General features: G+C 49.6%; 1 protein-coding gene across 2 annotated transcripts; it reads left to right on the top strand.

Moving 5' to 3' along the window:
* Window positions 1-1,607: 1,607 nt before the first annotated feature.
* On the top strand, window positions 1,608-20,373 carry Ccm2l (CCM2 like scaffold protein). Of its 2 annotated transcripts, none has more exons than XM_050151306.1 (10): window positions 1,608-1,675; window positions 4,794-4,961; window positions 8,138-8,221; window positions 8,313-8,493; window positions 9,292-9,746; window positions 12,178-12,313; window positions 14,273-14,336; window positions 16,823-16,952; window positions 17,394-17,532; window positions 18,363-20,373. In XM_050151306.1, the coding sequence occupies exons 1-10, from the start codon at window positions 1,646-1,648 to the stop codon at window positions 18,665-18,667; spliced, it is 1,692 nt and encodes a 563-aa protein (XP_050007263.1). In that variant the 5' UTR covers window positions 1,608-1,645; the 3' UTR covers window positions 18,668-20,373. The 2 variants fall into 2 exon arrangements, with proteins under 2 accessions (XP_050007263.1, XP_050007262.1); XM_050151305.1 differs by having other exon boundaries at window positions 8,310-8,493.
* The last annotated feature ends 1,012 nt before the right edge of the window (window positions 20,374-21,385 follow it).

Raw genomic sequence — 21,385 nt, 5'->3', positions numbered from 1 at the left:
GGAATAATATAAGGTCCAATTTTATAGTCGGGGAGGCTGAAGCCCAGAGAAAGGGAAGGGCTTGCAAAAGCCAGTTACCGAAGCACCAGGGACACCCGTCACGGCCTCCTATCAGGGGTCAAGGAGCAATTCTGATGCTTAGAACAGAGTCAGGGACAGACTTGCATGTCCTGGTCTCTTTTCTTTGGCCCAACAGGCTGAGCGAAGGTCTCGTGTCTTGGTGCTCAGATGTGACTAGCAGATGTAGAAGCTTAGGAGGGAGAGGTTGTGAGTCCTGCACCAAACTGCCTGGACCATTTCCTTTCTGATGTGAGAGAGAAACAGAAATGGCTAGAGCTGGGGGTCTCCTGCAGCTCACACACCCGGAAGCAATGAAAGCCCCGACCTTTCACCTACCCTTTCAAAAGCACCATGCAAAGAGTTCCAAGCCCTGGCACCCGCTCTTTACTATCTGTGGCCTCATGTCTCTCTTGGCACACCCTGACTACTAAGGTAGAGCTTTGGGGTCACCTTTCCTTGGGTGAGACCCAGAGCTTAAAATGCTCACTGCAGCCAGGGAGAGTTTCCACATCCAGACCCAGGCACCATGGCAGGTATGCATGGCCCCTCAAATGTCCCTCAGTGTGCTTGGTAAGGCACACAGGACGTGAGCATCCCAGCAGGACTGGACACTAGACTTCAGGTCCAGCCAAGCTAGAAGCCCTGGGGCCTCATATTCACTATATGGACACACACCTCCAGTATAGAATGTCTGCTGAGCACACCACCTTTGTGACCTTGATCCAGGATCTACACATGAGCCTGGATTTTTTTTTTAGTTTATATAACAAAAGGCATGGTTCCCAGATATAGCAAAGAATAAGAGAGAGATGAAAGATGCCAACAAGACAGTTAAGCAGCCCAGGAGCTATAGATAAGGAGATAGAATTTGGTTATTTATTTCTTTATTCATTTGCAGTGCTAAGGCCAGAACCCAGGGCCTGTAGTCTGCTAGGTTAGTGCTCCATTACTGAGCAACACCGTCATCTCTAGTGGCTGATATTTATTGAGTACTTAATGTGTTACAGCAGCTCTTCTGAGTGGATTTAATCCTAGTTAAGCGACCATAAGGTCAAACTGAATGTGGAAATTGAGACACAGTGGTTAAGTAAGCAGCAGGCAGCCAGTCCCAGAGGCCCCCATATACCACCTCTCTGAAAAGTAACAATCATCATTATTATTAATTTAATCTTAAATTGCTTGGACACAGTTTGAAGCACTTTCCACCCACTCCCTCGTTTATTTCTCAGGGAGAGGCAGGGTTTTCTCTTGCTATAAACAGAGAAGTAGGCAGCAGGTTTCAAAGTCACCCAGCAAAGTTGGTGGCAGACAGGGGATGATCCAAAGGTGATCTCCAGCTTGGGGGAATTTCCTCAGTCTGCTCCAACTGCCAAGCCCTTGGATACCACCTTTGTCTCCCATCCTTAGTTATAGGGACCCAAGGCAGTGTTCTCCACCTACCCCAGCCCCCACCGTCAGATGGGAGGGGCAGGAACTCTGGTGCTGGTGGAGTTTCCGACCAGGCAGGAAAAAGAACAAAGGAAGCGAGGGGGGTCTGGTGGGGGGTGGCCAGGAGGGTGGCAGGGACCAGAGGAACCGTTTCACCATGGAATATGAAGCCAAGAAGGGGAAGAAGGTAGGTGGGAGTTTGCGAGGGACAGGGTTGAGAAATTTTCCTGAAGCTGGGGTCGAGAGAGGAGCTGGCACGGAGGTGGCAAAGGCACCAGAGGGACCTTCTGTCTCCTTTGGAAGGATCTGACTTTCTGTCCCTGGCAGCCAGACATCTGGACCCTGTTCTAAACTTTACTCTTAGTAGCCTCTGCCGTATTATCCCGAGAGACAGACAGGGTCTTTCTGGAAAACCTGCTTTCCGACATCCTGGGGGTAGCTTCCTACTGCTTCTCAAAGAGAGTGACAGACACCCAGCAAACACATTCCCGGCTCTCCCAGATAGAAAGGCCCAGCCAAGGTGATTATGGGCTGGCAGATTGCCCAGCCAGGCTGGGGCCTCCCACCTGCTCCCTGGTTGTCTCCCACCTTGGTGCAGGAATCTCTTCTCAGCCCAAATCATCAAGTCCCCTCCCCATCTTCCTCTTTTCCTGAATTTGAGTCGTTTGTTTTGCTATATCTTATAATCCCAACTCCACTCCATCCACATCTGCCCAGAGCCCTCTTCACCCAAGAAACCTGGCTCAGAATGTTTTATAAGGTACTCCCATGAGGTCAGTATGATGGCACAGGCCTGTAATCCCAGCTATCAGGAGACTGAGGCAGGAGGATTGCAAGTTTAAAGTCAGTCTGAACCTGTCTCAAAATTGTGAAAGTGGGCTGGGGGTGTCTCTCCATGGTCAAACACTTGCCTAGCATGCATAAGACCCCAGGTTTGATACCCAAAACTGCAAACTGATAAGAAGAATTCTAAGTGCAAAGAGGATAGGGGACACAGTTCAGAGGTATTTGTGTATTTTATCCCAGATAAAAATCCCCAGTATGGACACATATGGCCCATGTGAGTCACTGGGGCCAACATACACACGTCTTCTCTTGGGTCTATGTATTAATTTACGAGAAAGGGTCTAGCCATGTAACCCAGGATGACCTCGAACTCACTATGTAGCCCAGGCCGGCCTCAAACTCACAGCAACTCTCCCGTGTCAGGCTCCTGAGTGCTAGAACTCACCCAGTAAGGCCTATTCTTTTGATAGATGGTTATTGAACACCTGTTCTGTGCTGTGAACTGTGCCTCGTGCTAGGGATGTCAGTGATAAGCAATGTCAAATAAGGCCTCCGCTTCTGGGAGCTCACAGTCTAATGAAGGAAACAAAACAACGATTACTTTTTTCAAGGCGACAAACGGAATTAATGAAAATGTTCCGCGAAGCTGCTGTGCTCAGTGCTGGAAGATGCAGCGTTAGGGTATCTAGTCTTAGATTGCTGAGTTGGGCGTATGAGCTGATGGGTACAAGGAAAACAAGTTGGGAAGAGTGTGTGGGGCTAAGGAACAGCATGCTCCATCCATGGTAGGAATTAAAAAAACTGAACAGCTGAAAGATGGGGACAAGGAGTACTGGATAGTAAGATGGGGGTGGAAGGTGGGACTGGACCACTTGGGGCAAAGACAGACAGACAGACACACACACACACACACACATACACACACGCACGCATGCACACACACCACTCTTGGGTACAGGACAGCATCCTAGTTCTAACTAGCTCTGAAGGCTCTCATGGCTTGTCTCTTATAATCCAGCTATGATAGATGCGTGGCTCTCGGTGCCCTCTGATTCCTCTCCCTCCGCTTCTGAAGTCTCCGGGGTCTTATTCAGTTTCTCCTCTGCCTGGAGAGCTTCTCTCAGATTTCTGGCTCTCATTTCTCAGAGTTTCCAAATACTACTGCAGACTCCATGACAGTCCCTCAGAGACTTGAATGGTGGTATGTCAGAATTACTCAGAGACCATGGGGTCTCGTCTCCAGACAACACCTGGGTCAAAGGGCAACATGGGAGCTGGAGAGATGGCTCAGTTGGCAAAGTGCTTGCTGCACAGTCATGGAGATCCAAACCCATATTAAAAAAAAAAAAAAAAGAAAGCCAGAGTAGTGGCATATGCTTGCAATCCCAGTGTAGGGGACAGAGACAGCAGATCACTGCAGCTCAGTAGCCAGCCTGCCTGACCTGCTTGTTGGACAGCTCCCAGTAACACACCTGAGGTGGTCCTATGACCTTCACAGGTGTGAGCGTGACCTGTACACACACACACACACACACACACACACACACACACACACTGAATCAGAATTCTCAAGCACAGTCAAGTCTGGCATGTACTAGTTTAGGCCACGCATCACAACCCTGGAAACAAAATTGGGATCTAGTGTTTCCCAAATCCCAGCACCCGGCACCCAGCACAGGCATGAATGGATATCTGTTGAATGAACATGTAGTCTAGCACAGGCATGAATGAATATCTGTTGAATGAACATGCAGTCTTGAATGCACATTCCTAGGTGGCGGCTTCTCTTGTTTGTACTTGTCTTGTGGAGAAGCTAAGCAACATGTGGCACATGCTACCAGAATTTGTGATTTGCTTGGCTGGAGAATATGTAGTCCTAGCGCCCAGAACTGTAGGAACTGCCAAGGCAGTTCTAGGATGCTACCAGGGAGGGGAGCCCCTGGGGCTTCAGATTCAGTACGTCTAGGATGGGACCAGGAAGCAGCACTTCTCAGATTTCCAGGTTTTACTGCTGCTGGTCCAGGGATACCCATCTAGAACGGCAACTCTGGAGCAAAGTTTACAAATTCTCTGAGCTTTGGGCACTGCTAGGTTGGGCTGTGCCCTGGAATCTGCACCTGTAGCCTTGATCCATCCTGGGCCTTTTTATACTGGTGCCCTTGGATTATACTTCCGCTTACTGACTGCTGATTTCCAACTCACGAACATGCGATAGCTTAACAAACGCCTAGACATGCTCAGGGTAGCGCCACCGGCCTTGGCGGCTCTTTGAATATGGCTGGCAGGAACATCACCCTCCCTGGAAGGTTTGGGAACTGGGATGCCTACCTGGACTGTCACCAGCTGGTATTCTAGCTCTCATTATGGGGCTTCGCTGCTCCAGCTGGGAAAGAGGAGCCGCAGGGCTGCTCCTCCTGCAGGTTTAGAGAGATTAGTTTAGGTTGTAGAAGCAGAACTGAGCTCATGTGTGCTCAGTAAAGCCAGCGCTGTTGTCACTGGGACTCTCCTGTCTCCCCCAGGGCTTTGTGTCCCCCATCCGAAGGCTGGTGTTCCCAAAGGCTGCGCGCCAGGCTGCCTTCAGGAGCAATGTCAGTCGCAGGCCCCTGCATTCTATGCCTCTTTATCCTCCTGACTACCTCATCGACCCTCACATTCTGCTGTGTGACTACCTGGAGAAAGAGGTCAAGGTGAGCATGAGAAGGTGGGGGGGACCTTGGAGGCACACCAATCCCTGACACACCCTGTTGCATATGAAGGAAGCTGTGGCTCTTGGGGAGCAACCCCCTACCTTACAGCCACAAGCTGCATGGTGTCACCTACCCATGGATCCCCCAGCATTCCTGCCCCCACAGAGAGCTGCATGGGAAACTGTGCTGTGTTCTCCAAAGCTCAGCCTACTCATGAGATTTTTGTCTGAAGTCTCCACTAATCAGTGTCCAAGTTAAAGGCAAGGGAGAAGCTGGGCATGTAGCTCGGTGGTAGGGCATTTGCCTGGTATTTTGGAGACCCCAGGCTGCATGTCCAGTGCAGGAGGCAGGGCTGGAGGTGGAGTAGGAGGAGAAATCACAGTAGAGGACTTCCTTACTATTCAAAAGCTTTCGTTGTATTTTATTTTATTTTATTGTTTGAGACAGGGTTTCTCTGTGGTTTTGGAGCCTGTCCTGGAACTAGCTCTTGTAGACCAGGCTGGTCTCGAACTCACAGAGATCCGCCTGCCTCTGACTCCCGAGTGCTGGGATTAAAGGCGTACGCCACCACCGCCCAGCTTCGTTGTATTTTAGAACCACCACGAGGAGCACTGGGGAGGGAAACAGGTTCTCACAGCCAAAGATTGGTGTGAGGTAGGGTTCAGGCATTTAACAAACAGGCTACCTGATCAAATTTTAATTGCAGACGAGCAGTGATTATTTGTTTTAACATAAATATGCTCCAAATGTTAACTGGAACCAAAGGTACAAAAAAAAAAATCCTAAAAACAAAATTGTTGTTTAACTGACATCTAGTATTTTATCTGGCAACCCTATAAATAGAGAAAAGCCAGAAAATGAATGTGTTTTAAAACCAGGAACTGAAAATTTGCAGAATAAAAAGAAAAAATGTGAGTGGTGAGATTATCCCAGAAGACTGCAATTAAAGTAGTAAAATGTTAATTCTTATACTGAATAATAACATTTAAATGACAATGTTGCTATAACTAAGAATGGATGGGGAACTCACATATTGCCTGAGAGCATCGTTTTTTTTTTCTTTTTATTTATTTTTCTCTTGTACAATACATCCTATTCGGAACCTCCCCTTCCTCCAATCCTCCCAGTTCCCCACCACCACCTCTCCTCTCCCCCAAATCCACTGCCCCTCTGTTTCCCTTCAGAAAAGAATAGGCCTCCCAGGGATACCAAACAAAGTATAGCAAGATGCAGTTAGACTACATAGGAAGACAAACCCTCATATCAAGGCTGGACGAGGCAACACAGAACGAGTAAACAGTCCCCAAAGCAAGCAAAAGAGCCAGAGATGCCCTCACCCACTCCCACTGTTAGGAGTCGCACAAAAATCCCATTCTAACCAACCACAGCATGCATGCAGAAGGCCTGGGGTTTTACCCTTGGAGGCTCCATGATTGTTGCTTCAGTCTCTGTGGGCTCTATGAGCCTTAGGTAGCTGATTCTGTGGGTCGTGTTCTCATAGTGATCTTGACCCCTCTGGCTCCTACAATCTTTTTTTTTTTTTTTTTTTTTTTTTTTTTTTTTTTTTTTTTTTTTTTTTTTTTTTGTCCTGTTTTGTTCTACCCCAGGTCTCTGAACTATCTAGTTTCAGGTTCCTGGTCATCCAGGCAGTATTGGGCATGGGCTCCCTTTTGTGGTGTGGGCCTCAAGTTAGAGCAGTCATTGGTTGGCAACTCCCACAATAAAGCTTTTTATTTTATTGTTTGTTTGATTGAGACAGGGTCTTTCTGTGAAGCCTTGGCTGTTCTGGAACTTACTCTGAAGACCAAGCTGGCCTCGAACTCACAGAGATCCACCTGTCTCTGCCTCCTGAGTGCTACAATACCACCACCTGGCAAGAGAACATCATTTTTTAAAAAAAAGAAATGATATATTAATTCAATGCTCCTTTCCATTTAATCTGCAATGAGGTTGCTAGAAGGATTAATAATGCATGGTGTACAGAGAGCCACTGGGCAAGACAATTCCCAGGGTTCCTTCAAGATTTAATAGTACAGCCTGGGGCAGATGTGGAGAGGGGAATAGTTCAATGGGTAAAGTGCTTGCTGGCAAATTTGAGGACCAAAATACCAATCCCCAAACTCTTGTAAAGTCAGATGCACACAAAACATTCACCTATGACCCTTAAAAAAACACACAGTCGAGATGGTAGGGGGAGGCGGAGAATCCCTGGAAGCTGAGGAGCCATCTCTTCTGGCATGTGAAGTATAAAACACACACACACAGAGAGACACACACACACACACACCGCCTCCGACAGTGTGGAAAACAAGAGCTTATCCTCTGATGTCCACACAGGTGCTGTGGCATATGCCTGCACTCACTCACAGGAATATGCACACACATAAACACAAAAAATGGCAGTCTAGCCTAGCAGGTAAAGAAGCTCTAAACCTGATCACCAGCATGGCAGTGGGGCGGGGCAGGGAACACTACATTAGTGACTTTTGTTTCCTGCAGAACCTCGGAGAGTGAGATGGCCATGTGTTAGTGAACATGAGCTAGCTGTTAGAAGTGGGCTCTGGCACACGTAATCAATCAAGCCTTCTCCCTACCCCACAGAATCTGATTTCACCCAGGGAGATCTTGAACTTGCTGCATACCCAAAGATGACCTTGGACACTTAAACTTCCTGCTTCTGCCTCCCAAGTGCTGGATTACAAGCATGTTCCACTACAATCTGGCCAACCTAACCCTTTCTAGCTATAATACTGGACCAGACTTTTAGTTAACTATACTTTGTTGAGTCTTTTAATCTTTAAAACAAAGGTGAATGAATAGGACTGGATGTATTAGCCCAGGTTTTTTAGAGGAACAGGATGGAGGGAAGGAGGGAGGGAGGGAGAGAGAGAGAGAGAGAGAGAGAGAGAGAGAGAGAGAGAGAGAGAGAGAGAGAGAGAGAGCTGCCACCAGTGTGGCCCACATTTAAGATGGTCTCTGACTTCAAATGATATAATCAAGGAAACCCTTCACAGAAGTGCGCTGCTGCTTGGGTTTGCGTTGATTCCATATGTAGTCAAGATGACAACCAAAATTAGCCATCACACTGGCTATCATTGAGATTTCAGCCTGTCCTGTATTAACAAGGAGGCTAGAATCTCCCAAGGCTTCACGGTGACCTCCCATTTCCCATCCAGTTCCTGGGCCACCTCACCTGGGTGACTTCCTCACTGAACCCCTCCAGCAGAGATGAGCTCCTGCAGCTGCTAGACACCGCCAGGGTGAGGCTCTGCGGAGGAGGGAGGAGGGCAGGGTCCCCTTCCCTTACCCTAGTCCCTGGGGGCTCAGGTGATCTGACCCACCCCGCAGCAGCTGAAGGAGTTGCCTCTAAAGACCACGCCAGAGCAGGACAGCATCCTGAGCCTGTCGGCCCGCTGCCTGCTGCTCACCTGGCGGGACAACGAGGAGCTCATCCTGCGCATCCCCACGCACGAGATCGCCGCTGCCTCCTACTTGCAGGACGACGCGCTGCACCTGCTAGTGCTTAAGACTGGTGAGGTGCCGGGGAGGGGAGTGGGAGGCCAAGCTGCAGTGCTGGGACCATTGAGTGAAGGGCACCAAGGATGGGTCCGAGGCTGGGAGAGGGATGGCAGAAAACCTGAGCAACACTATTCTGAGACTAAGGGACGACAAAAGAAACCATAGGCAAGATCAGAGTCAGGGATTGAAGATGATGGTTGGGCAGCCTGACCAGATTAAGGAGGTTGGGTAGGGCGAAGTTGAAGTCCTGAGTTCAACACAGGGCTACCTTAGTAGAGTTCAATTTAAAGGGGGGTCATAAAAAACATAACTCCTCGGTTCTGACAGTGGGGGGCACCCTCGGGCTAGGGGAGGATTCTGGACTTGTAGGCTATTTCAGTCGGCAGTTTGGGGGAGGGACTGAAGATAGCAGGGAAAAGTCGCCTAGGAAGGCGGGAATGCTCAGACCAGGGTCACCATTCAAATGAAGAGTACGGAAAAGGGACTGCTTGGTCCACCACCTTCAACTCAGAAAGTAGGTCTAAGAGGAAGAGCACTAGGGTGTGTAGGGGGAACGGGGGGAGGGGCGGGAGGGTAGAGGGTGTTGGAGATGACTATGCTACCGCCACCCTGGAGGTCTGGGACCGAGCCAAGGCTGGAGGCGGAGTCTATAGGCCCAGGGTGGATCCAAAAAGTCACGAAGTCAGCTCCCGGGCACTGGTGCCGGGCGGAGCCTTCGTGCAGGGACCCCAAAACTGTGCGGCGGCCCTCCAGGTGGCCTCCGAAGGCCGCAGTCTCCTGCTGCTGACCTCCCATCTCCGGCCTCCCCTAGGTCTGGGCGTGGACCCGGTGCCTGCTGGCGTGGACGCCAGCCCCGGAGGTTCGGGGCGCGATCCGGGCCCCCCGGGCGCCGCGCCCGAAAAGCGGCGGGTGGGCACAGCGGAGCGGCGCCACACCATCTGCAGCCTGGATTGGCGCATGGCGTGGGGCGGGGGCGCCGGCGCCGAGGCCCGTGCGGCGGGCGGTGGCGGCAGCCTGGAGCGGCAGCGCGCCGGAGCTCGGGCATCAGGCAGCTGGGAGCGGCGACAGACGTTCAGCGGCAGCTGGGAGCGGCGGCACGCGGGCGGCGGCGCGGGCAAGCCGGGCGGCAGCTGGGAGCGGCGGCAGGCGGGTGGCGGCGTAGGCGGCAGCTGGGAGCGACGCCACCCCGGTCCCAACCCGCTGGATCCCCAAAACCCTAGCCCAGACGCCTACTGCAACCTGGTCATCCTCGCTGTGGCTAACAGGGTGAGCGCGAGGCAGTGTTGGTACTACCATACCCTGACAATCAAACTCGCACTAATCACAACACCCACAAGTGAAGCACCCACTCAAGACAGGCATGGGACACCACTAACACTTTATCCCCACAGCAGACCCTAGGGCAAATACACCTGTTCCCATTTCTTAGTGAAGGATGCAGGCTCAAAGTTTAGGTCCTGCGGAAAGCAGATGACTTCAAGATTCGAACGCAGAAAGTTCAAAGCCTTACTCTTGGTAACTAAGGTAGCCACCCAAGGCCCTGCCATCATTCTTGTCTGCCCTGCCTGACCTCTCTGTCCCCATTCACCCTTGCTTTCACACATTTGAATATAGGTGTGTGTGTGGGGGGGGGTGTTTTCAAGACAGGGCTTCTCTAAGTAGCCCTGACTGTCCTGGAACTCGCTCTGTATACCAGGCTGGCCTTGAACTCACAGAAACTGGCCTACCTCTGCCTCCTGAGTCCTTTACCACCACTGCTTGGCTGACTTCATAGTGTTTATTGAGTACAGCTGTGTGGTCCGCACTGGGCTAGACATTGTGTGTGTGGAGGTGAGCAAGCCATTGGGTGTTCTCTCTTAAGGAGTACCCAGTCTAGCAGGCGCTTTTGAGCTCTGAGCCTTGCAAACATTTCCTCTGTCCCAGGGCCCTGGGCCCTCTCTGGACAACGAGTATGCCTGCCTGCAGGCAGAGGTGGCCAGTCCCTGGAGCAGCACAGTGGCTCAGGTCCCCATGCTGAGATACCTTCTCACTTGGCATCTGGCTTCTCCTTCTCTAGTTTCCCCAGCTCCTACCCCGTGCTACTTCTTGGAAGCTGGTACCGCCTTTTCTCTTCAGCCTCTTAAAGTGGAGGTTGTCCAGACGCTATCCTCAATCTGCTCCCCTTATCCATACTTGTTTCTAGGTGATTTAGACGCCGCTGCCTTCTAAAACCCAAAGAACACCCTGAAATTCATCTCGAACCAAATCTCCACTCAGCCTGTCTTTTCCAGGGTCTGCTTGTCATTGCAGCATGAATTTGACCCACACTGAGCTCCCAGTCTCCTCCCAAACTTGAAAGCACCTTTGTCTCCATGTTTCATTAAATGGTAGCTCCATCCTTGGTGGCTCGGGCTGAAACCTTGCAGGGGGCCTTGGTCTATCTGTCTTTCTTTCTGTCTCTGCCTCTGTCTCTGTCTTACACACACACACACACACACACTCATACACACTCAATCTACTCTGTCAATAAATCCCACTGGCCTTGTTTTTAAATATATGCAAATCCTATGTGCTACACTGCCCATACCCAGCTTCTCTTGCTGGACTAATGATGTCTTGCTCCACCCCTTTGGCTCAGCCCTTTCTTATTCTGTACTCTACTGCCGCCTCCCACACTGCTTCATCCTGGAGACTTGACTAGGGTGATGAGGACATGAAAAAGGACAGACACGCAAACACATATACAGTAAAGCTAGGATCAGATGGGCCGTGCTGGGCTCTGATAGGAGGTGAGTTGCCTGTGTGATAGGGAAGGGAGGAAGAGACCCTGTTTCAACAGGAAAACTTAGTTTGTGCTGTTTAAAATGAAATAAGGAGAAGAAACGGTCAGTAGAACCAAGGGCCTTTGAATTGGGTCCCAGACAGGCAACAATGTGCTTTAGCTATCCCTTCTACTGTGTGGGCTTTAAGGCTTTGGTCTTGACTCGTGGTGGAATGAATAAGTAAATGAGTTGCTTCCCAGGGGCCTGAGCTTCTGGCCTCCTGTCTGAGACACAGCAGTCCCAAGCACACAAATCAGAGCTAAAACTCCTGATGCCAGCATTAACTATAAAACGGGATTCCTATCTAACCTGTTTACTCTAGGGTCATGGTAAGTTTCGGCCTTGGTATTAATAACAGTACCTGCCATGACCTTAGATACCCATCCTGAATTACATTTTAGTTTTTGTCTTAGGCTTTTTTAGAAGCAGTATATTCATAAGCATGATCTTTTTTCAATCATGAGACTATTATTGCATTGCTTCCATTATTGCATTGGGTACCAGGCAGCCCATAGCTGTATATTGTGTCTAGTAATAGTTAACAGCACTGAACCTAAGATTTTGATTCTTTGAAGTGTCCCATCTCCACCCGGGACTGTACTGCCCCTGTACAGTAAATTAAACAAACCCTATGTTAGATAAATTTCATGATAGGCCATGAATCCCCTGGAAATCTGAAATGTACCTTAATGGTAGAGGAGTCAGAGTCGCCTCTGAGTGACATAGAAGGGTAATAAGAACAAGAGAGGAGCCATATAATTTTGAGGGGAAATGTCTTGAGTTTACTTAAGGGAGTCTGAGGTGGAGTGTCTCAGCGCTGGCTCACACTGCCTCTGGGGAAGCAGGGCTGCCCTGTTGGTGGGTAAGAGCTGAGCTCTCTTCCTTCCCTGGACCAGGATGCTGCTGAGGAGTCCTGTGCACTCATCTGTCAAGTCTTCCAGATCATCTATGGGGACCAAAGCATCGAGTGTGTAGACCGGGCCGGCTACCACTACAGACCCACGCCTAAGCGGCCATGGCTCTCCAGCTGCAGTGAGTATCCAAACTCACACAAAGCACCGGGAAGGCTGGATATCCTGAGTCAGGGCTGATAAAGGCTGTTAGGGGTTCTGAGCTGTCCCCTTGTTCTAAGGGTCCACTTAAGAATGTCCATCTTCATGATGACCTCTTAAGAGTTGATCAGGTTGTTGTCAAGTTTGGGATGAGTTTGAACTTGGGCACCTGAAACTTCTCACTTGTTTTGGGTGTGCCTGCTTTGCAGAAATTCAGCTCGTGCGTTGTGGGCTAATTGAGCCATCTCACTGCAGCTCATGTGTTGTCTGCTGAGTAACTGAGCCGTCTCACTCCATGAGGCTCCTAGATTGTCATGTCTGAATTAGTCCATGTATGCAGTCAAGGACTGGAACAAAAGTGAGACTAACAGGGGCATTCATTGAGTGCCAATGATGTGCCAAGCACAATAGCAAGGTGCCAAGTCTTCTTGAATCTTCATAGCAACCTACTTGCCTCATTCACCTAGCACAGGACTGAATACACCACAGAGATAGACAGGTAGTCTTTGGATAAATGAAAACCACTCAGAGCCTGGGTTGGTGAGATTGAGCCATCACTCAATGGGGAAAGGTGCCTGCGGCCAAGCCTGACAACCTGAGTTCAATCCTCAGGACTACAGGCTGGAAGGAGAAACTGAGTCCCAAATGTTGTCCTCTGATCTCTACATGGGCACCATGGCATATACAAACTCAAGTCCAATAATATGTACACAAAAATATATAATTTTGTGTAATTAAAAAATAGAAAACTTCTCAGAGCTAGACATAATGGCATATGCCAATAGTCCTCAGCTCTTGGTAAAATAAGGAGCAGAGTTTAAGGTCAACTTGAGCCACAGTGAAGAAACCTTATCTCAAAAAGGAGAAGGATCTAGGTACGGTGGTGGTACATATCTTTAATCTCAGCACTTGGGAGGCAGAGGCGGGCAGACATCGATACATTCAAGGCCTGCCTGGTCTACATAGCAAGTTCCAGGCTAGCTAGGACAACATAGTGAGACCCTGTCTCAAAAGGAAAAGGGGCGAGGAGCCTTTCTGAGGCCCTATGGATCCAGTTTTACAATAAAAAAAAATTGACTGTCAGAGTAGTCAATAAATTTTCACAGGTCACACAGTTGGTAAGTCAGAGTCAGAATCTAATCCCAATCTGTCTAGTTCCAAAGCTTCTATCTGCAACAGCCTCTCTGTGGGCTATCCTCGAGGCCACTGAGTGAGTGAATTCTCCTCTCCACAGCCTGCTTTAGGGTGGTCTCTGTTTGCACCTTCTGAAGACCCTCCTACCTGCTGCTGTGCCTGCTGGGAAGCTGTGCTATCTCAGCAGATCCCATGTGGAGGAATGAGAGCACTTAGCTGGTAGTCGACAGGTGCTTTCATTCAACAGACATTTACCAAGCACGACTGTCTCAGGCCCCGTTGTGATCTGCAAGAGGTTGTGATGGTGGGCAAACTGAGGCATGGCCCTGCCTTCCTGTACCTTGCATGGGATAGTCACAGAGATAAATGTCTAACCACAAACAGTGTTGTGAGAACCTGTAATGAGGAACTGGCCTCTGAGAAGTCAGGGTGACCAAGTGACCCCGAGTGAGCTGAGATGCAAAAGCCATGTGTGGGCAGATGGGGAGCAGACTGAGGAGGAGGCACAGTCTCCACAAATAATACTACTTTCCTTCCAGGCTCCCAAGCCTGTCCCCCCTTGCAGAATCATCCTGACTCACCTAAACAGACACTTGCCAACACTTCCTCATTGGCTCTCATCTGCCTCCCTGTATCCCAGCAAATAGGCAGATGCTAAGAGGATCAGTGAGGTCAGTTGCCCATGGTTGACTCTATGTTGGGACTGGACCAGATCCCTGGGTGCCACTAAGGTTGGGGCTTCAGGGAACCTAAGCTATTGGTCTCTGCACGTCACTTCTGACACGTCTTCTGTCTGTGGTTCCAGGTGAGAGCTGTCGCACAGACGGGACTTTTGCCTACGACGCCGACTTGAGCTGCTGCAGCTCCTTGTAGGTATCACCTTTGTCGGGGATGCCCCTACCCAAACAGGGCCACTCCTCTAGTGTGCACGGGGGGGGGGGGGGGGACCAAACCCTGATTTGTGTGAAGGGGGGGAGGTTAGCAGAGCTCCAGATAGACCCCGAGAGACCTAGAGATGCCGGAACTCGGATCTGGGTTCCACAGAGGTCTTCAGGTTTAGTGACCTGCAGAGTCCAAAGTTACAGCTAATGCTGGAAACAACATTGGTTTACTTTAGCATTGGCTCTGTAAAATAGAAAACCCTGAGGAGGGTAGGCTCGCAATGACATAAACTGTAACGAGAGTTCAGAGCTTCCTGGTCCTCTGGGCCCCAGCCTGTCTTCCGGTTACAGCTTCCTCTTCACCATCCTCAGAGTGACCTCATGGTCTAAGCTGTAGCTGTAGCCATGCAACAGCGCACCAAGAGCCTCTATAGGGAGGAGGGAGGCCAGGAAGTTCTTCAGCATCACCATGCATGCTTAGCATAGCAAAAATCTTGGGCTCCATTCCTAGCAACACACACACACACACACACACACACACATACACACGTCCCATCTAGCTTACACTTTAGTAATTGGAACTTGGCTGCTTGGTCAGAACTAGCTGCAAGCAAGACTGGAAAATGGAGGCTAAAACAGCATTCTGGGTACCAGGGTTATAGCTCTTAGCTTGGTTGGTAGAGTACTCCTTCCCTAGCTATGCACAAAGCCCTGGTTCAACCCCTAACACTATATCAAATGATGCACACCTGTAACCTCTGCACTGGGAAGGTGGAAGCAAGAGAATCAGAAGTTCAAGGTCACCCTGGCTACATAGTGAGTTCCAGACCAACCTGGGATACATGAAACCTGACTCAAAAAAATTTTTTTAAAGAATTCTGTTAAGAATATTGCCCATCCCAGTTTGCTCAGGATTAAGGCGTTTCCCAAGATATGGGATTTTAAGTTTAAATCTAGTAAAGTCCCGATCAGACCTATAGTAATAAGTCCTGTTATTAAGGACTCTGGTGTTGGCAAGTAATATGCCCTGTCCCCACTGTTGTTATTATTGGCACTACATTTATCTTCCTATGCCTGTGTGTGCATAGGCTAGTCCATAACCAACATGAATTGGCCGAGGAGAGCAAAATCACACAATGACATGCTTGCTGAGCTGTCAGTATGCTGAAAAGCATGTCATTGGCTTTTGTTGGCAGCTATCTGGCTGGTTATCTATTACAAAGGACATATGACCTGAAGTGCTTTGCAAATATTAGTTCCTTTCATTTTCACAGTGACACCAATTTTCATCATCCCATTTTACAGATGGAAAAGCTGAGGTTTAGGGAAACAGAGTTTAGCATTGCAAGGGTCAAACAGACCGCAAACTGCATAGACCTGGCTGTGAGCACAAGTAACCTTGCAGGTCTCTGGTCCTAGCACTTAGGAGGTGGAAGCCAGAGGATCATAAGTTCGAAACCCACTTCAATTACATAATGAATTTGAGGCTAACCTGGGCAGCATGAGATCATCAAAAACAAACAAACAAACAAGCAAACAACAAAAAAAGCAAAAAGAGTACACACTCTTGGCCAGAAAGCTATGTTGTCCTGTAGATAATAATAGAAAGTGATTCTGAAACAAGTTAAAAACCAAGCGAGGCAGGAGCCCAGCGTGAACATCCTATTTTAAAAGCAGTTGATAAAGAGAACTTCCTACGAGGGGTCGGAGGTGCACCTGAGTTGAGAAACTGTTTGCCTAGCACATCAGAAGCCCTGGTTCCAACCCCATCACAGCATAAACCTGGCTCGGAAGCTCATGCCTGCAACCCCGGCACTTGGGAGGTGGAAGCAGGAGGATCAAAGGTCCAAGGCTAATCTCAGCTGCACAGAGAGTTTATGGCCAGTCGAGGTCATGTGCAACCCTGCCAAAAACAAAACAAAACCCTCCACGATGATCCAGGCAGCCTGGTTTACAGAAAGGACTCCAAAAAAAGAAAGCAAGAGCCACACAATTTAGCACAGGAGGCAACCTGCATTGAAGAGCAGCTTCCTGGGTTATGGGAGATTCAGAACAGGCCTTACTGAGGAACCAGGAGGGCTTCTCAGAACTGGTGATAGTTGAGCTGGGAATAAAAGGGACAGGGCATTCACGCAGAGAATGAACGTAGCCACACAGGAACAGCAAGGATTCAGAACACACTCTTAGGGGCTCTGTGACTGTAACATGAACTGTGAGAAAATGGGGAGGAGAGAGGATTCTAGGCTCAGGGAACAACATGAGCAAAGGCCCCAGATGGGTTAAGGAAGGCAGTGTGACCAGAGTTCTGAGAGCAGGAGAGAGCTTCAACGATTCTGGGCCTCATGAAGGGCTTGGAGGGCAAGATGAGGTCTAGGAAGGGATCTTGAGCCCTGGTATATAGGCCCAACCAACTTTAACCTGCCCTAGGGAAAGGAACAGAGGTTGGTGAGGGTCTATTCCTCCTGTCTCTGCAGCAATGGCTCCCAGGACACATTTGAAGCATGTTACAGTGGCGCATCCACACCGTCTTTCCACGGCTCCCACTGCAGCAGTACTGACCACAGCAGCTGGGCCTTCGAGCAGCTGCAGGATTACATGGTCACGGTGAGTGGGGCGGCAGTGCTCCGCACAAGCATGGTGCATTGCAGAAATCATCCGTGAGTGTGCAGAGGCCAGGGAGGGAGGTGTGGTTAGGAGAGGCAGGCTTAGAAAAGCCTTGACTGGCATTAGCCAGCACAGAGCACTCCAAGCACATTTTTTTGTGCATTTTTTGATCTTTTTGACAACCCCAAGTGGGGGGGCTCCCTCCTCACCCTAAGTGTAGAGGAGGAAAGCAAGAGTCAGACCACAGAGATGGTCACTAAAGGATTGGGGCTCAGGAAGCTGGATACACATCCTATTCCTAGATGCAAAGGACCAGATCTTTTGCCAGTGGGGGCAGACTGGACCAGGCAGGCTGCCAGAGAGAACTCCAGCATTTTCAGCAGGAGTTGAGTATTGTTGTGCTCTGGGACTAGTCTCCAAGGGTGCCCCTTACTCCCACAGCTGCGGAGTAAGCTGGGTCCCCCTGAGATCCAGCAGTTTGCAATTCTGCTCCGAGACTATCGCCTGGGGCTGCCTATCCAGGACTTCTGTGCAGGCCTGCAGAAACTCTACGGGGACCGACGGAAGTTCCTTCTCATTGGTAAGCCCCAGCACCTCTTGGCTCCAAACAACCCTAGCCTGGCACCACTTGGGAGGGCTTTGTTCTTCCAGCTCCTAAGGCCAAGACCTTGAGACCCTGGGACAGAGAAGGAGAGCAAGAGTATTGACAAGGAATTTCAGAGAAACCTGACATGAACAAGGCTAGCCTAGGGTAGCAAAGCTGGGTCAGGTTGTGACCACATGTGCACGTGCGTGTGCGCACACACAAACACACACAGACAGCCTGTGTGGGCTCAGCCTCAGAGAGGCAAAGGAAGTTGTCTAGAGTCATACAGCTAGTGGAGGGGGTTTATAAGCACCATAGGAACAATTCTGGCAGCAGACAAGATGTGTTTGGCAGTTATCATGAGGCAAGCATGATCTCACAGACTGTCCCCACTTCTGGGAAGTGATTACACTTACTTTGTGCCCATTTTCATGTGAGGAAACTGAGGCTCAGAGTAGCAAAGTAAAGGAAGAAAATCAAAGCGCTAGAATAGGCCAGGAGCAAAACCAATGTTTATGGGAATAACTGTTGTTACATTTGTATCAAAACAGGTAAAAATACCTGTTTTTACAGGTGAGGAAAGTGAGTCTTGAGTTAGTTATTTAATAAAGGCTGTGTGGTGAAGAAGTGGGGATGTAACTCTAGGATTATACTAAGCTAGCCAATATGTGGGGAGTCTTGGGTCATTTGCTGTTTCATGAGGTTAAAAAAATAATCTTAGGTAAAGCCACACCGGCAGAGACAGGATTTGAACTCAGTCTTCCAGAGAGGGACACTCCACAGGCTAGCTGAATGAAGGAATCGCCTTACCATGTATCCTGTAGGGATGCGGCCCTTTATTCCGGACCAGGACATTGGCTACTTCGAGAGCTTCCTAGAGAGTGTGGGCATCCGCGAGGGTGGCATCCTCACCGACAGCTTCGGCCGCATCAAGCGCAGCATGAGCTCCACATCAGCCTCTGCCGTGCGCAGCTACGACGGGGCGGCCCAGCGGCCTGAAGCACAGACCTTCCACCAGCTGCTGGCGGACATTACGCACGACATTGAGGCTCTGGCCCCCGACGACGACGATGTCTACGAGGATGCCTCCCCAAGCGGGGGCGACCAGGCTGAAGACAACTACCTGTAGCTCTGTTGCCCGCCTCAGCTCTTGCACCCTTGCTTGTGGGACACCCTCCTGCGAGTGCCTAGATATCCTGGATTCCCATCTGTGCCTTCTAGGCTTCTGTTCCCGCAGATGGAGTTCCCGGGTTTAAATTTCTGCAATACTGAGAGAGTCCTGCAGGTGGCTTTACTCTAGGGAGAGCCAGACCCTAGAGTTCTCTGTAGGATGAAGAATCGCTCCACCTACTGGCCGACAGAAAAGATTTCCAATTCAAGCCCCAGCTGTCTGCATGCCCTGGACAACCTCAAACCAGGACCATTTCCAGAGCCCAGAGAGACATCTCTTCGATTTTACAAGCCGAGAAACTGAGAAGCTTTTTGTTGTTGTAGTCTGGGTTTTTTTTATTTTGCTTTTCTTTTTAAGGAATGGATATGAGGGAATGCCCCTGTTCTCAGATATCGCTACCCGTTTCCATATCTATACAATAATTTCCATTTCACTCTCCTCACAGGTGGTCATGGGGATGAATGGAGGTCAAGACCTCAACGTTTAGGTCAAGACCTTAGCCTAGCATGCAGAGGCCCAATAAATGCTGTTTCCTTCCACTTGGAATGTTTTCTGACTCAGTTTCCCTATCCTTCCTGGGAGTAGTGGACGGAATGAGCTATCACAAAGACTGAAGGAGTTTCTAGCTTGAAGACAAAACAAGACTGGCCTTCACAGTGGTCTCATAGCCTGGCCCTGTGCTCAAGTCCCAAACACACACTCAGGACTCTGCAGACACTTGCCCTGGAGTTGGGAAAGACAAAGAACTGTGCAGGTAGGCTCTGCTGTGAGCTATGGAGGTTAAGACAAGGCCAGCCCTTGGCACAGCCTGAGTGAGGACGGGGAGCCTTGAGAAGCGGCCAGATACTTCAAGAAGAGATAAAAATGTGTCTGCAAAACCTCGCAAAGCCTTCCACGGCCAAATTCAAATCATGTGATCCCTGGGACTGTGCTCCGGATTCCCTCCGGGTTTGTGGCCGGTGACCATCCCCTCATCACTGGTTCATGCAAGGCTCTCTTGATATTCTACTCCATCCCTTCCTGTCCACATTCTTCTCCACACCACAAGCCCCATCCCTACAGTCAAAACTCATCCCTGTCCATAAAATGCACAATGCTGTGCCAGGAAGATTGCACCGTGAGCAAAGCCCCTGCCGCGAAAGTATGATGGCCTGAGTTCAGATCTCTAGCACCCACGTAAAAAGCCAGCCTGGCCCCCTGTGTCTTTAACTCTAGCTGGGGTTGCGGGTGCGGAGAGTAGCCACTAATCAGTATGTGTGGGTGAGAGACCCTCAGCCCAGGAAGATGGCTCAACTTATAAAGCACTTGCTACATAAACATGGCTACTTGAATTCCAGGCCCAGAACCCATATAAAGGTAGAAGAAGGAAACCAGCCCCACAGAGCTATCTTCTGACCTCCACACATGCGCACAATGGCGTCCTCACCACCAACCTGCACATACACATGCACAGACACTAATAATAATAATTTTTGGTTAAAAAAGAGAGACCCTTTCTTACCAGGTAAGGCAGAGAGAGAGACTGAAGAAGACACTCAGCACTGATCTATGATCTCCACCTGCATGCAAGTGGATACACACACACACACACACACACACACACACAGTGCAATGCTGTGTGCACATGAACACAGCATAAGTGACATTGGTATGGGCTCTAATTCCTCGGCTTCTATTCATAAAGTTTGTAACTTGGGTTGGATGGTCAGTGTGTGATATTTTGTTTTGTTCTTGTTTTTTGGTGGGATCGTATTGTGTCACCAAGGCTGCAGCCAACTCAAGATCCCCCTGCCTCAGTCACTTGAGTGCTTGAATAACAGGTGTACGGCGCCATGCCTAGCCCACTCTGTAGTGTTTTTAAGATCCAAACATATTCTTATGGGAAAATCTAGCTTATTGCATTCAACAGCTGCCAAATATTCCAAGTTAATCATTCTCTCTATTTCTCCATTCCCCTGATGGTGGCCCTCAGTTTTCTTTCAACCTCTCATCTCTGTAGTCGGTCCTGTGGACCCATGTGATGATTAGTTTGAGCCCTGCCAGGAATGAAATTAATAGATCCCAGACATGTGTGTTTAAATTTCACACATCCTATAAAGGAGGGTTCCTTCTGACTCACTCCCCCCTCCAGGAGCTTGGCATCACCCTTCACACGGCAGACTTCTTGGGGCATTTGAAGATGTGTTTACAGCAACCGTGTTCTCCAGTTAATCTCACCTCCCGATAGTCACGCTCCGTGTAGACCCCTCCTGCAGCTGAATAGAGATGCCATGTGCAGTCACTGAGACATTCCTCTTGGCTCATGGCTCCCTCACTCTAGGGAAGCCTGCCACCACCCAAGAACACGGGCAGAGGTCTACCTGGTGAGGGACTGGGGTCGGCTGCTAACGGCCATGTGACTGAGGCATCTTAGAACAGTTAAAACTTTAGATGACGGTGGATCAGCTTAACAAGAGACAGAGAGCCCCCAGATTTGTGACCCAGAGACCCTGGGTAACAGTAAACATGCCTATGTTAAGGGCACTAAATTTGGGGCAGTTTGTTACCCAGTGATGTGTAACTAACACAGTCAAGATGTCCTGATGGAGTGCTTACTTAGGGCTGATTCCGTGAGGGATACCGTGGGAACAGACATGCTCCACGCCTCGGGGGAGCAAACCACATGTGCATCTGTTC

Source organism: Alexandromys fortis, unplaced genomic scaffold (genome assembly GCF_014885135.2).
Source record: "Alexandromys fortis isolate MF-2015 unplaced genomic scaffold, M_Fortis_MF-2015_v1.1 scaffold_27, whole genome shotgun sequence".
Lineage (NCBI taxonomy): Eukaryota > Metazoa > Chordata > Mammalia > Rodentia > Cricetidae > Alexandromys > Alexandromys fortis.
Note: the sequence above shows the minus strand (reverse complement) of the source record. Positions and strands in the feature narration are given on the sequence as shown.

Coding starts and splice junctions, on each gene's coding strand:
- Ccm2l (XM_050151305.1), top strand. CDS start 1,646: ATGGAATATGAAGCCAAGAAGGGGAAGAAG. Junction 4,962..8,137: donor ACCTGGAGAAAGAGGTCAAG/GTGAGCATGAGA, acceptor TTTCCCATCCAG/TTCCTGGGCCACCTCACCTG. Junction 9,747..12,177: donor TCCTCGCTGTGGCTAACAGG/GTGAGCGCGAGG, acceptor TCCCTGGACCAG/GATGCTGCTGAGGAGTCCTG.